We start from the raw sequence: 15,736 nt of genomic DNA on the forward strand, positions 1-15,736 counted from the left end.
ACCTTTATCCCTCGTTACCTTTATCATTCATCATGGATGATAATCCAAAGCCTGCCCATGAAGACAATTTGTCTACAGCTGCTCAGCCACTGAATTCCAGTGTCTATGAGGAGCCTATGAAGCCTACTGGAGCCATGACTAGCGACGATGCCACGGCTAACCTTGACGAAGCTACCAAGGATGGATCCTTCACCTCTTCTCCGGAGTCGGTTGCTAAATCCCGTCAATCGTCCCCTCAGTATGCCCATGTTCATTTCATTGACCCAGTCATTCCGGCGAACTCTGAGCCCAAGAAGCCGGAAGTTGCATCCAAGACTGAGCATAATGTGAGTGCTGACTACGTTCTAACCCCTTTCATATCTCAGAAAGGATATCATACTGACATTATTCTCAAGGTTGAGGACCCTTTGATCGATTCGGACCAGAAGCTTAACAAGCATGTTTCCCAGGTATCTGCTGAGGCTGACCTTGGAGGGGATTTGCCGAAAATAATTGACTTTGCCGTCGGTATAAAGGAGCCAGAGAGCACTGCAGGCACTTCGCATATGAAGGACGAGTCAGTATCGGAGAATGTGCCCAATGTTGGATTCAAGCATGATCCCGAAGAGGAAAAGTTTCTCGCAAACGTGGAACTTGACGTTGGTACTTCAAAGAAGAAGAAGAAGAATAAGAGGCGCCCCAAGAGCCAGAGAGGAGAGGTAGGACTGTGATATTGATGTTTAACCACCGGGTTTTTGTCTAACCGTTTTTATAGAATGCACCCTCGGGGTTCGAGCCTTTCTATGCTGATGCACCAATGACCCCAGTGGAGTTCGAGGAGAACAAGACCATCTATGATCCGTATGTACATATGCATCTTCCTAAATGAACCATTATCTAACTTTTCATGACAGTACTTTGCCCATTCTCGAGTAAGATCCTCAAACATTCTAACATAACATCTACTAATGTGACTCATCTAGTCGAATTGATGAAGGCATCAAGCGCTTCTTGTACAAGCGACGCCTTGATCCCTACAGACGCAAGGTTTTTCTCAAGTACTTACAGTACGGCGGTGTCAGTGTGGGCCCCAATCATTCACAGGGAGTGACTCCTTCGGAATTGAAGGAAATGACCAAAGAAGAGGCAATGCAAGCACGCTGCAACACGGCCATCTTTCCCAAGATGGGAAAGACATACCCGATCTCCTTCAACGATGTTGCCACTGGCTACCTGTGAGTGGTGCAATATCTGAACGCTTATTCAAATTCACAGATGCTAACTGGGTTGATAGGACCGGATTCTACATGGGCTACTACAATCCTGATACCGAGGAGGAGATCAAAGTGTGCACTGACACGATGAAGAATTTCTTTTCTTACCTGCTCTACCACAATGTTTGCCCCGAGCAGACAGAGGATCTTGAGGAAGCCCGAAAGACCTGTGATCGGGCTGCCAAGGAGTTGTGGATGAACCAGCGGCTTGTACACCACCAAGGTCCCGGGGAGTTTAACCGCGGCTGCTCCTTGCTGTTTGGTGGCTACTACTTCGAAGACGTGGATGACCCCGAGGCTTGGACGAATGTTCGATATGCTGATCAAAAGGTCTTCACCTCTGAAATGGCTCGCAAGGTCGTCAAATATGCCGTTGCAATTGCCGGAAATGATCGGACTGCTCGCAAATTCAAGATCCTCGCTGAGAGGGATATGATTGAAGCCAAGCAGGTTCCAGACATCGATGGCTTTGAGATCATCTCTGCTGAGGAACCTACTGAGGAAATCATCGCATACTACAGGGAGCTGTGCCCCGATCTCGCCCCAGTGGGCAAGATTCGAGCCAAGGAATTCCGTGATCCTGCCAGAGGTCCTTTTGACCTCACTCCCTGGGAGAAGGTCGACTGGGATGCTGGTTTTGCCCCGACCTACGAGTTCGAATTCCTCGTTGAAGATCATGTGTTTGCCCATATCCTGCCCGGCATGAAGATCATCTCGGACGTCTTTGAGACCAACTTCGGACAATACTACTTCGATGAAATTCTGTCGGTCCTGCCAAGCTTTTACAAGTTCATGTACAATGATTGGATGATGGACTACGTAGAGCCTATGCCTATTAACTTCATCCCCGATGAAGAGGAAGTCGCACGCCGCCGCGCAAAGGAGTCTATCATGCACCCCCCCGAGCCTACCCCGGCCGAGTGGGCTATGCACATGCTGACACACGAATTGGACTTTAATCTCCGGCCGGGTCAGGATGCCATGGTTGCTGTTTGGCAAATTATCCATACCCTTGAGGCCTTTGGCTGGGACATGGAGGAAGTTAAAGACTTGACGGGCTTGGTGGATCTGAATCCGCGGAAAGGCAAGGGAAACTCAACTGAGGGAGAGCAGTCCCGCACACGCCTGAGCAATGAGCCCTACAACATTCCCTTTGACGAGGCTCTCAAGGAGACCCTTGACCGGACTATCAATCATTTCAAGAATCCGGAAAAGATCAGGCCTGTTATAGCGCCGGAGGTCATCGCGAAGTTCCTCAAGGAAAAAAGGAACAACTAGAAAAGGAGCAGGCCAAGCGGGGAGCCCGGATTTCAGGGCAGAAGATTGCGAAGGGTAAGGAACCTGAGGGACAGCCCAGTCAAGGACCAACAGGCAGCCAAGGAACTCAGACTACTTCGAAAAAGCAGGGTATTGCGAAGAACCAACAACCCGGGGGACAGCTAACCCAGGAGACTTTGAAGGAGCAGGCTGTTGAGAAGAACGAGTAAATCAAGGGTCAACTGGAGGGGGGCGACCAGTTATTGAAAAGTCGCTGAGTGCAGCTATCGGTTTAATACATGATCAGTCTGCTGCAATCTGCCGTAATGTTTTCCAAATATTTTCTTAGCCAAATGCAGAACCAGAAATAAAATTCGTATGGATATCTAAGGAATATTCATTTCCTCATATCGTAGTCTTGTACTATGAATGTATCACAATCTGCTTATATTTTTTAAAAATGCCAGGTTCTGCTTCAAGGTCTCAGCAGTGGCTTTCCCATGGTCTTCCGTCCTTCCAAATCCTGTAGAGTGGGTTAGGATACACAATAACTAGGATTCCACGCAACTAACAACAGAGACTACATACCTTGTGCACCTGAGCAATGTCCTCTAGCGGATAGATTTTGTGGATCTTAGTCTTGAGCTGGCCCGACTTCAGTAGGCCGAACAGCTCATTGGTGTAGGATTCGAACTCTTCGCGAGTCTGAATGTATCCGAAGAGCGACGGGCGAGCAACCTTGACACACTTGGGGGTAAGTCTCCTATTGAAACAACATTAGTATCACTATCCAAGACCAATATAGAGAGGGAAAGGTCATACGCAAGAGGAAGCGGGGGAACAGGCCCGCTGGCATTTCCAAACCAGACGATAGTACCCTTGCGCTTGACAGCCTCCAAGCTTCCCTCCCAGGTATCTTTGCCGACAGAATCGTAGACAACGTCAACGCCACGACCACCAGTCGCTTCCTTGACCTTTTTAACCCAATCCTTATCCTCTTCGTTGCGGTAATCAATGACCACATCGGCACCGAGGCTCTTCACCAGCGCACACTTCTCTGCGCCACCGGCGGTACCAATGACCTTAGCACCCAAAGTCTTCAAAATCTGCGTCATGAGGAAGCCAGCACCACCAGCTGCAGCATGAAGAAGAACCCAATCGCCCTTTTGCACGGGATAAGTCTCCTTTACGAAAGCAAGCACCGTCAAACCGCTCAGGAATGACGCCATGATATCCTCATCACTGATCCCCTCGGGGATTTTTGCAGTTTGGGCCGCCGGTACTGCAGTGTACTCGGCATATCCACCACTAGACAACCATGCAACCCGATCGCCGACCTGGAAGCCAGAAGTCTGGGGCCCGACAGCGGCGACAACACCAGCACCCTCGCGGCCCAAGATCTCGGGCTTGGGCGCGGGGTATAGGCCCGTCCGGAAATAGGTGTCGATGTAGTTTACGCCGGAAATGTTGTTGCGCACCAGCAGCTGTCCTGCTTGTGGGGTAGGAACTGGGTATGAGGTCTTGTATTGCAGCACTTCAGGGCCGCCGGTCTGCTCGACCACTACGGCCTTCATGGTTGCTGGGATGGACATGTTGCGGATTGGAACGAATTGGGTCACGAGTGGAGGGATAATGTGATTGCGAACTCCTGTGAGACGAGGATTACTACGTAGAAGAGAGCGAAACATAATAAATAAGTAGGTGGGGGGAGTATGGGAGACATGAACGCCATCGGCTTCATATTTGTCATCGGATCCCCGCAATCTCCGGCGGAATTGTTGCGCTCTCTTCTTTTCTCTTCTCTTCTTCTTTTGTATTTTAGAAATCAACAAATTCTAATCTTACTAATTATACGCATTACATCGGGCTGTATATGGATTTGACAATGAGCTTCACACAAGTTCCCCAAATCCAGCAAGATTGACATCCCGACCTTCACAAGTATATGACGCCATTTCCGTCGGGTCACCCTCACCCGTCGGAACAAGGGTATACTTGTTTATATTATTGCAACACAGCACTATAACACGGGATTTCTAGGAACAAAACATATTTAAAAAAAAATACAATGCCACGCTCCTCTCTGACACGACACTTATGGCACTCTCCCAGAACCACTGGTCAGATCTCCCGCCGTATTAGCGCTTTCTCCGTACAAAAATCAACATGCAAGCCACCCGGAGCCCCATGAGGGGCCAATCCCTCACGACCCACGACTCGGCATATGTCAGTTGGTCCTGGCTCTGCATGAGGACGACATAGCGACTTTGTATCATCTGCCGCTGACTGCATCATGAAACCTTGGAAGAGAATATATCTCCCCCGATCCATACACTTGAGACACTACGCAGGTCATTATCCTCTGAACGGTCACTCCAAGTTTCCTAAACATCAGCCCCTGAGCAACTTGAGGCTTTTCATTTGTTGCCCAATATGATCCAGTGGACTGATCTGATTCTAAATAAGTCCACCTGAAACGCAACGGCAGTACCCGGGGGTTCCACTTCGTGCCCAATAGTCAATAGGCTGCCATAGCCACACCCCTTTCCGATGACGCTGACTCGACCAGTTGTTTCACGGTTTCCACCTGCCATCCTTGCCTCGTGATTTCTCTTCAGCCTGAACCTATTCTTGTGTGTATTTTTGCTCTTGCCCAATCACTCAAATGGCCTATCAGAGGCCAGTTCTCTCGAGGTGATGCCCGATGCCATCCACCACCGCTTATATACCCTTGTACACCCGGCTGGCGCACGTACTTTAAAGCGAGCATCTTTGTCTACTTTGATGAAAATTTTCTCTCTCTTTCATACGTACCATAGATTTCTGCCCCCCCCCCTGCAATTTTTTACTTTTCAAGTCCGACTATTTATACTATGAACCACATTTCCAGAGTTATTTCACGAGACGTCAGCGCACCAGGTTAACGTTCTAAATCAAACATATTCCATACTATTTGTGTGGCCAAACCAATTTTCCATTTTTAGAAATGGCCCCTTCTCGAAGCTCTCGACGAGCGCGATCGCAATGGCCTCCAGCGCCCTGCGTTGAGGAAGAGCCCCAGTCCCTCTCGAAGGAGCTAAATGGTCTCTCCAAGCTTGGAGATAAACCGGGGGTCGACGGTGTACACACAAGAGGAGCTATCGATCAGTATCCCATCATAGTCTTCGCCAACTCACCCCCGCCGCCGTCTACCTCTCCCGCCAGTGTTCCCAGTGTGCCTGGACTCGGGAGTGTGTCTTCAGATGAAAGTTCAGGACCAATGACACCGCCTCCTCAAGAGCCAATCTTGCGAAACACCGTCAGGTTTGACACGGACGAGAGGCCAAAATGCGCGCCGCCCCTGACAGCAAGCCAACCACGTGGCCCACCATCTCGGCCTCTGGTCCAGCAGCAGCCCATCCATGAGCTTAATACCCAACGGGAACCCCAACCGCCATCTCATGGCCGGGATGGCAACTCCAGCAGACATATGCCACCAGCACAAAATACGTCTGGCTCTCGTGGACCGACTGCGCCGGATCGCAGTGGTACTCGAGCTCCCATGCATGACAGGGGCTGTCTACAACCACCCAAGACTTCCATTAGTCGATCCAACAGTGCGAGACATGCGCCTTCGAAATCACGACCAATGCAAGAACGCTTTCGACGCGAGCCTAGCTCGGGGTATTTGTCCGACTCGACCACGGCCACCACATACAACAGACCACTCTCAAACCTGCCCCAGGCGCCTGTGTCCACAGCCCCTGTATCAGCTTTGCCAAGTGGACCCACCCTCGCAGAACGAATTGAGGAGAAACTTCGTCAGCGACAAGAACAGCGGGACCCGGGATCTATGTCGGACCCGGAGGTACGGCAAATGCCCACAAATGCGAAGCCTGTTAAACTGAATTCTCTCAACGTCTCTCTGCCCCCTCCGGCTCCTGCTCCTGCTACTGCTCCTGCTCCTGCTCCTGCTTCAGCATCGCACTCACCTTCTCGTGGGCTTCAGCGTGTCCCGACCCAACGAACACAACAGGAAGTGCTCCCAGCCTCACGTGCCCGGGCAACATCTGTGACAATGTCGCCTACCCGGTCGATGTCTGGATCTCGCCATCCCTCACGGCCAGCACCCGAGATGACCAAGCCTACATCAACCCAAGTGGCAACCCAACTCAACCCCGACAGGTCACTGGCTCATCCCGCACCCACTCGGCCCCCAGGTACATCACCACAGCGCCCCAACTCAGTCGGCCTGGGTCTTTCTCCATGCCCGCGAACCATCGCGGTAGCAGGCTTCCAAGATTGGTATACGCTCAAAGGCCTCACCCACCTGGACATATGTCCATCCTGCATGAGCCAAATCGCACACTCCCGCTATCGCGACTACTTCATCCCAAGCCTCTCAAAGCCAGCCGGGCAAAAGACGCGATGCGCCTTCGCCAACGCATGGACCCGTCTCGCCTGGGCCCAGATGATAAAAAAGCAACACGACAGCCTAGAGCTCCTGTACCAGATGACACGTCCACCACCCGGCACACGCGCCTGTCCCGGCCGCATCGTCGCCGACCAATCCTGGTACCGCATCTACGACCCCGAGACCGGCAGTGACCTCCCAGGCTTCCACGTCTGCAGCAGTTGCGCGCGCAATATCCGCATCTTAATGCCCAGCCACCGTGAGACCTTCCAACTAAACCCGGACCCCACCGAGCGTGTGTGCGATTTCGTCACGTCGAGTCCGCGGTTTGTGAAATTCATCGATCTCCTCGATGCATCTGCATCCCGTGCTGAGTCAGACTCCTCGCGCACCCGCCGCCCGGATACGCGCGAGTTCCTCAGCTACGCGCGGCGCAAGGTCGTGCTCCGTGATTGTCGCCGTGATAGACCTGCTCTTAGCACGTGGCACTTTATACCCTCGCTGCCGGAGATGTGCGTCTGTGAAGACTGCTATGATGAGGTTGTTTGGCCGCTGGCGAGATCGAATCATCCCATTGCATGCATGATCACGATGAAGATGCGCATCTTGCCTGGTGATGGGCCTGGTCGGACTCGTGAGGCGAGCTGTCAGCTGTACTCGCCGCGTATGCGGGCGAAGTTCCGGGAGGCCGTTGTTAGGGATGATTTTGGGTTGTTGAGGTCTGTTGCGCAGAGGAGGGTTGAGGCTGAGAGGCGGTTCCTTGATCGTAGAGAGGAGTTGTTGGTTGCTCAGTCAAAGGGGTATGATTGTGACGAGGAGATGAGGAAGGCTGTTGATGAGTGGAGGAGATGGGAGTGAGGTTTATGGCCGGTGATTGTTTGTTTTGTTTTCCTTCAGGTGCATTGATTTCTGTTTGTAAATGCATGTATACTTGGGAGCATTGGGGTGTACAATGATTGGAGGGAGTTTTGATTTGTTTTGTACTAGCATAGTATAGCATAGCATATATAGGTCACTTTATGTACATCGTACAATATTTCTGCTGCCGCTCTTGTGAGTTCAGAGTCTGGCAGGCTCACTTGAGTAGAGTTTAGTACTCGGCCCTTCTAATACTATTAATTTTATGAATTACTTTTTGATAGAAAAAATTATATTGAAGAATATATTATTAGTCAAATATAAACGATGATATGTGAAGCTCAATTGTTAGAAGTGCTATCAGGTTTTCCGCATCCTTGATCCCCCATGCTCACCCAAGCCAATTTGCTTTAGGGGAAGTGAGCACGAAGGTATCATACTCAGGTCAAAAACCCAATATAACCTTAATTTGCGTTTACAGGAACTCGAATCATCCACTGCAAAAGCTCGTAGGCAATCTGCGCGACCGTAATAGCGGTAGTCTCAGCACGGTTGTCGTAAACAGGAGCGAACTCAACGATATCCGCCCCGATTATAGGCAAATTCGCATGCGATAGCCCATTGAGGATTCGTAAAAGCTCCCGGGTTGTCCATCCACCAGGTTCGATGGTTCCTGTTGCCGGTGCAAATGCTGAGAGATTGCGTTAGAACCGAAACCACTTAACAGGCCAAGATCGCGAACACCTACCAGGATCAAGAACATCGATATCAATGCTCACATAAACAAAGTTGTCGCCAACAGTATCAACAACTCTACGAACAATTTCATCAATTCCGATTTCATCAATCATCCGAGCGCGTATGGCAGTGAACCCGCATCGAGCATCATTTTTCATGTCGTACACTTTGTCAAACAACATAGATCGGGATCCCAGATGCATGTTGCTTTTATCAGCGAGAAGCCCTTCTTCATGGGCCAAATGCAACATGCTACCATGTGTCACCTCGGAGTATTTTGTTAAACCACCGCCCAATTGCACAGGGTCCCAGGTGTCCAAATGAGAGTCGAAATGAAGCACGGCAACCTTGCCCCATGTACCATGCAATGCTCGCAGTGCGGGTAGAGCTATTAACAAATATCAGTTTTGGCTCGAACAGGTCAGCAACAATCTCGGATGGCCCTTACTGATGGTATGGTCTCCTCCCAGTGATATCAATCGAACATGGTCACCCTTCTCGGAATTTTTTGGCTTCCTTGAGCCGATTTTCCTCCATCCAGCTTCCAATTCATGAATGGCTTCAAGTTTGTCGAATGGCGTATTGGCGATGTCACCGCAGTCAACCACAGAAGCCCAATCCACAAATGGATTGAGACCATGATCCATGCTAGATAATTGTTAGCTATTGAGCTGTATACATCTTAATGACGGTAAATCTTACCTGTATGCCATGTCAGGGTCAAGTCTTCGCGACCCGGACCGTGCTCCTGACGGACCGAATCGCTCTCCTGGTCGATATGTCACACCAAGATCAAACGGAGCTCCGACGATACCGATATCGAACGTCTTGTCGTTGTCAGAAACAAAGCAATTGGTCCAATTCAGGTGGGCGAATGTTGCGATTCCACTGTAAGGCGGGCTATAATTGTTGTCGATGTGGAACTCATTTTGACCCGAATCCGCAGAGCTCATATACTCTTGCTTTCTGAATATGCTTTTTTCCAGGAATGACTGGGGTTGAGTTGGTTTGTTCAATATCTGCTGAGGGAGGGTATCACTCATCACGAGTGATGCCACCAGAGGGGTATAGAGTGACCCTAGGCCAGCAAGCACGGCGGTTGAGGGAAACATTTTGTTTCAATGTAATGTTTGCAATGAACTGAGCTCTCTTTGGGTCTTAAAATATCTTTTAAGAATGTAATAAAAAAGATTTTGGTAATCTGCTGTACATGCGTCATCGGTTTTACTTGCGGTTATTTGGACGGTTAGGGCTTAGCGTATCCAAAAAGGGCAATTCAAGCGCTTGATAGATCAACAAGTCTAGCTTTGGTTGATAGTGAACCACTTTCACATTCTCGAGATATGCTATTTACTGGAGCCTACCGAGACTACTGCTCCTTCTTTGCTCCCCCTACAATTTTGCAAGGGCTAGGTCATTGCGAAGCGCCGCCATGGAATGTGTGTCACCTGAGGCTTGACTAGCGACAGTGCAGTGAGTTCTACAACATATACTTAAGCTTAATTCATGTTCCGCAGTCTACTTTCAAGACACCTTGTAGATTATGGAGCAGCTATCCAAGCACTAGAATCATACAGGGAACATAGTCAGTTTATCACGTTGGGAAGCCATCACCGACTCTCCATTGCAACTAGCTTACTCAGGTTAATTGTTCCATACTTAGCCTCACATTATTGTTGAGATGTTAGATGAGCGCACTCCATAGTAAGCTCAGTGCGGTTTTATTCTCGGGATTGCAATAGAGTAGAAAGTATTTCCTATTGTCTGTGTATTTTCAAAATTCTCCCATAGACGCGTCAGTGTCTTCCTGGTCCATTCTGCTGAAAGCCCTCTCTATCTCCCCATTCCAATCACTCCATGCAACGATTACCCACTCTAGTATTCCAACTATGTACAAAGCTAGGCACTGACCAATCCAAAGACCGGCCAACCCGTATCCGTGAAACGAGAGCCAGATACCCAACGGTAGAGCAGCGCAGTAATAACTGATAAGATTGATTGTCGCGCCAATGTGCTGGCGACCCATGCCTCTCAGACATCCACCACAACTGCTATTCAGGCCATCGGCGATTTGAAAAGCCGCAACAAATGGCATAACCGCTGCGGTCAGGCTGATGACATCTGCATCATCGCTGAAGATTTTGGCGAATTGATGACGAGAAAACATCAAGATTGCCATTATAGCAGCTCCTAAACAAATGCTGAGATACGCGGCAGCTTTTGCTGTACGGGCGGCACCATAGGCATCACGGGCGCCGAGAAAATTCCCAACTCTGCTAGAGGCTGCGACACCAATTCCAAAGGGAATGGTGTTGAGGATTTGGTCCGTGGTCATAATCACGCTTTGGGCGCTCATTGGAATAATTCCGAGCCAGCCCGCGGCAATGGCAACAATCTCAAAAGCCCACCATTCAGCTCCGACATTGATTATCCCTAGGATAGCTAGGCGCGCAAATACGCCCAAATTTTGAAACGCTTTCGTGGTCCATCCTCCCCAGCATTGGTGGCCAGAGATGAAGACCGAATAGAGAATCAAGAGAATAAAGCAGAGCCAGTAGGATATACCCGTAGCAAGAGGGGCGCCGAGTAATCCCATTTTCAACGTATTGCAGAACATATAGTTCAAAAGAATATTGACGGGGAAAACCAGAAGAAGGACATAAGTACCAGCTGACATTATACCTGTATAGAATCGAAATTAGTCCCTGAAAGCTCATCGAGTATAGTGTAGAGTCATTTGAAAACGGTTATTTAACTGACCTTGCGCTTGTAGGTACTTTTTCATGGCTTCGAAATAGATATATCCTAGCCCACCCGGAATCAAGCAGGACAGAAAGCTAGCAGAGCTCTTCGACAAATATGCATCTTGCCCAAGGACTAAGAATATAGGCTCTGCATACACCCAGAGCACAATGACTGGCATGTACATCAAACCGAGAACCAAAAAAGCTCGTTGTAGAAGAACACCGAGGTACTGCTCATTCAAACGGCTTGTAAATGCTGACGATGCAAGAGTATCCAGGGCAGTGGTACCACCCATCCCAATTAGCCACCCAGTACATGTTGCAAACATATAGGAAAAGGCGGCTGTGGCGAGATTTTCCGGTGATGTGCGACCGACAATCAGAAGTGAAGATGTTTGCAAGCTGTTCTGCAGTGCATATGCGATTATAACGGGCAATGATTTCTGAAGCAAGAGTACGATCTCATTGGCAAACCTATGCCACTGGCATGACTGTGAGGTGACTTGCTGGCGACATTTGTTCCATAGGAAACTAGTGTTGTCGTCGGCTTGTTGGAGAAGAGGGGATAGTTGATTGCTCATATCTTGTGATGGGTGGCTTTGTGTCGCTGTATTCTATGTCAGTCACCTATCGAGGATAAATTCTGTTCGCCTAACCGTACCTCTTCAAAGTACATATGTAGGTGTAATTGATAGTGTGCAGCACTACTTTCATGAAATTGTATATAAACTTGCGGAAAACTTGCCGTTTTAGGCCAAATAGCCACCCCGGACTATACCACATTGGGTCCAGCTATCTTCCACATATAGAGAATGCCATAGCATGGGCCAAGTTTCTGAATTCCAGGACAATCAAAGTTTTCAAAAATCAGACATGACACACTTGATAACATGCCCATGTCTGTAATCGGGCATTGTGTTCCCCCGGGCCCGGGCCTGGAGCCAAGGGCTATTTGGCCCCGCCCCTTTCAACTTCATCATTTCCCAACATCTGCCACCAACTCCAACTTGTAATTAACACGGGGAATAAGAATATTGGAACTGATATGTCAGAACTTGGCACGCAAAAAGACAATTTTAGAAGAAATAGAGCCCCTTGTGTCAATTGCAAGATCTCTAAACGCAAGGTGGGTTATCTCTCCATGCACCATGGAGGACCCATGTTGAACATATACAATTTACACAGTGCGATCGCGCGAGATCGCGGTGTTCGCGTTGTCGGAATCAAAATCTGTCGTGCAATCCCTCCACTACTGCTCGATGGCGTATCGAAGGCATCGATTCAACTCGTCAGCGAATTCGATCGCATCGGACTTCAAAACCAAAGGAGCCACCCCTTGAGCTAGATTTGTCCGACTCACTTGTACCATCAGACCTTAGCACCAAGTCTCCGGCAGATCCCCCAGTCCAGCTTTCCATCTCAGATGTGGTCTTGGCTGATGATCTCGATCCTTTCTGGGCAATCGGCCTAGATTCATCGTGTCCGGAACTTGATGGAATCACGTTTGAGGATGTTGAAACTCCGACCAATTCTTTCGCTCAATCTATATCACCGAGAGGATGGCATGAGGCGGGTGGCCCGGTCGATAATTTGTCTCCTCGGTTCACCGACTCAAGATTCACTCCCCGATCACTTCACGCGACCTGTCCAACCTCTTATCTTTGGACCGAGTTTACAGAATCGATCGCCCCGAGAATCACTATAAACAATAAAGAGCAAACCAATCAAGTCACAAAATATCTTGCCTGCAAAGCTGAAGGCAGACCATCTCTATTTTCCGCTATCATCTTCCTATCCTATTCGGTCAAACTCAATTGGAAAATGCGATACCCGATTCTTGTGGACACGACTGCAATGACATCTGCAGCGATCCAAATGGAACAGCAAGCCGTTACATATATAGGGGATATCATGTCTTGCCACGCTGAGATACAACCCACCGGGTATGAAGCATCGGAAAATCCCACACATCCAACATATTGCATAACAGCACTGTCTACTTTGATCACTTTATCCTCAGCCTACATTGCAGGGAACAATTTGCGGAGCCTGCGAGTTTGCTTAGAGCACGCGATAAGAATCACACGCAAGGGCTTCACAACAGAACTAGCCACGGACGAATCATTTCTGTTTCTTGTTCGATGGTTAGGCTACATTCATATCGTGGCTCTCTTTGATGAAACAGATTACCCTATTGTTGCGCCAAATTACTTTGAAATTGCCGCTAAGCAAGACCACTGCTCTTCTGATAGGGATGCATTCTTCCAAGATGTGGATTCATTCATCGGCATATCACACGCTGTCGGAGATCTACTCTATCGTTTAGGTCGACTTCTTCAAGCCATGAAGATGAAAACCTGTTCTTCTAATGACGAGAATACAAGCCCCTACAGCTCGGACCCAGAGGCAGTCGATGTAGAGACTCGAATGCAACTCCTTCTTAGAAGACTGAAAAACTTTGAAAAACACAACGGTCATCTTTCACACTTCGACCATTACAATGCGGCTTTACTGTATTCGTGTCTACTTCGATTTCTTCTTGACCTCAAGGAGGAATCATGTACCTCAAGTCTCGTTCAGTGTACCGTGACTCAGATTCTGGATTCATGCGCCGCGGTTCCTGCAGATGCACCAGTGGCGAAGCTCATGCTGTTACCTTTATTCACTGCAGGATCTTGCACAACACGGCCCTTGCATCATGATTTTATCCGGCGACGCTTGGATGTACTACAAAGTGGGTACTGCATCGCAAATGTCACTCTCTTGATGAACATTCTAGAGGCGCGGTGGAATCAATCCAAAAAAGGCAAAGATCAAAGCATGAGTTTGTTATCAAATATATCAAGCCCCGTGTCTTCGGGTCAACCAATCGCAAAAGCGTCGGCATGTGTCTTGTTTTAATGATGAAAATGTACATACTAATCATGTTGGCAATCACTGGTTCTATATCCCTTATGTTTGATCCCCTTTATACACCTGGTCCTTCGTTCAACAAGAGGAGAGACTGCCTAAATCCAAACGGATTTTCACGGCAGCCTACAAGGACAATAGTGTCAAATAAGACCGGGAATGAATCTCCAGGTGGAGCGATGCCATTCCTCCCATTTCCCCCCAAACCTTTGTCTCAGCATATCCTCCTCATCTCGTACTCTTACTGCCAAAGTCCAGAAGACACCTCCCATAACTGCCACGCTGATGCCAACTCCCAACCCTTCCAATTGAGATAATACCGATCCTGGAATCCAGCAGGCCGGAGTTGCATCCCATCGAAGGAACAACATCGCACCTCCTAGGCATATCATTGCTAGTCCTGTATAGCTAGGGTGCTGAATCCAGCTATAGATCCCCGTCGTCACCAAATGAGGGGGCGGCGCAAGATGGAACGTGAAGCATTTGCCAAGACCGCCATAAGCAGAGAGGCGGACATATGTACCAACGTACATCAAGAGGAGCGCGGTGAACGATAGTTGATTCCAAGCGAAGAGCTCCGGATTGGTGTTCCGGGCTAGCGGGCACATTTGCGACATGCGAGCAGGGGCGTAATGCGCAACACCTGCGAGGAAGCCATGGTAGATGACAGGAGTTACGCAAATTCGGCGGGCAACCGTCGAGAACGTCCCTGAAATGAAGCTGATGCGATCTATACTGTGTCGATTTTTCTTCTCTGGGGTCGGATTTGGGGGCGTGGCACAAAGTATGGCAAAATACCCAGAGGTCATCATAGCAATGGCGAGCAACGCTGAGGCTGATTCAGGCATTTTGTGTCTCGGGGATGTTGATCAGGAGACAAATGAGTAGCACAAATGAGTAGCGTCGTAATAGCGCCGGGAGAGCAGATCCTTTATAGAAGGTTATAACCTTTATAGAGTAGCCCATCGTCATCCCTTGCGTTTTTGTCGCGCGGGTGTGAGGCGCTAAGTTGAAAATTGCTTTTTGGGTCATTATCTATTGGGAAAATTCTGTCCAATTAAAGTTCTCATCTGATGCCCGAGGATGTCCGAGGGAGATCGATCGTAGTCAGGGGATCATGTTGGGAAAAGTAGATTACCCTAGTTTGTCGCATTGCATTGCATCGCATTGCATTGCATGAAATCCATCATCATGATCGTCCGGAGATCGTCGGGCGGGTGAAACCCGAGCAAAATCCGACGATCAGCCCTATCGTCTATAATAAACAGCCTAATTAATAGTTATTGGCACATGTAAAACGCAGTTCTCAATAATAGCTTCTTGCTCAACCCACCTCTGCGTCTTGTTCTGACGCTTCTGTACACCAGGGCTACTCTCCAACCCCTGGCCGGCGAACAAAGATTTATAGGATATTACAGAATAATAAACAAGTCAAATATGGAAATGGTAAATCTTATAAAAGCTGCATCTATCTCATATGATCTAGGTACTTTTCATCCTTGCCAAAGTTTCTAATATTGCTTGCCCTTTCCCAGATTCCGAGGGGCCCAAATGAGTTCTAGTATTAACAATATAGAGATGCA

General features: G+C 48.8%; 6 protein-coding genes across 6 annotated transcripts; 2 read left to right on the plus strand and 4 right to left on the minus strand.

Moving 5' to 3' along the window:
- Positions 1-32: 32 nt before the first annotated feature.
- PEX2_087890 (uncharacterized protein) lies at positions 33-2,531 on the plus strand (the record flags this gene model as incomplete). The annotated part of the gene is made up of 5 exons (XM_016746059.1): positions 33-698; positions 755-840; positions 894-911; positions 963-1,214; positions 1,274-2,531. 5 exons carry the CDS (start codon positions 33-35, stop codon positions 2,529-2,531), a joined length of 2,280 nt encoding a protein of 759 aa, XP_016601664.1.
- A 454-nt stretch (positions 2,532-2,985) lies between these two features.
- PEX2_087900 (quinone oxidoreductase family protein) lies at positions 2,986-4,102 on the minus strand (the record flags this gene model as incomplete). Its single annotated transcript, XM_016746060.1, has 3 exons — positions 2,986-3,033; positions 3,099-3,273; positions 3,333-4,102. 3 exons carry the CDS (start codon positions 4,100-4,102, stop codon positions 2,986-2,988), a joined length of 993 nt encoding a protein of 330 aa, XP_016601665.1.
- A 1,394-nt stretch (positions 4,103-5,496) lies between these two features.
- Positions 5,497-7,761, plus strand: PEX2_087910 (uncharacterized protein; the record flags this gene model as incomplete). The annotated part of the gene is made up of 1 exon (XM_016746061.1): positions 5,497-7,761. One exon carries the CDS (start codon positions 5,497-5,499, stop codon positions 7,759-7,761), a length of 2,265 nt encoding a protein of 754 aa, XP_016601666.1.
- Positions 7,762-8,225: 464 nt separating this feature from the next.
- PEX2_087920 (agmatinase) lies at positions 8,226-9,611 on the minus strand (the record flags this gene model as incomplete). Its single annotated transcript, XM_016746062.1, has 4 exons — positions 8,226-8,452; positions 8,510-8,887; positions 8,948-9,147; positions 9,202-9,611. The coding sequence occupies 4 exons, from the start codon at positions 9,609-9,611 to the stop codon at positions 8,226-8,228; spliced, it is 1,215 nt and encodes a 404-aa protein (XP_016601667.1).
- A 662-nt stretch (positions 9,612-10,273) lies between these two features.
- On the minus strand, positions 10,274-11,824 carry PEX2_087930 (MATE family efflux transporter; the record flags this gene model as incomplete). Its single annotated transcript, XM_016746063.1, has 2 exons — positions 10,274-11,181; positions 11,260-11,824. 2 exons carry the CDS (start codon positions 11,822-11,824, stop codon positions 10,274-10,276), a joined length of 1,473 nt encoding a protein of 490 aa, XP_016601668.1.
- A 2,472-nt stretch (positions 11,825-14,296) lies between these two features.
- On the minus strand, positions 14,297-15,001 carry PEX2_087940 (methyltransferase family protein; the record flags this gene model as incomplete). Its single annotated transcript, XM_016746064.1, has 1 exon — positions 14,297-15,001. One exon carries the CDS (start codon positions 14,999-15,001, stop codon positions 14,297-14,299), a length of 705 nt encoding a protein of 234 aa, XP_016601669.1.
- Positions 15,002-15,736: the final 735 nt, after the last annotated feature.

Source organism: Penicillium expansum (genome assembly GCF_000769745.1).
Source record: "Penicillium expansum strain MD-8 chromosome Unknown contig294, whole genome shotgun sequence".
Lineage (NCBI taxonomy): Eukaryota > Fungi > Ascomycota > Eurotiomycetes > Eurotiales > Aspergillaceae > Penicillium > Penicillium expansum.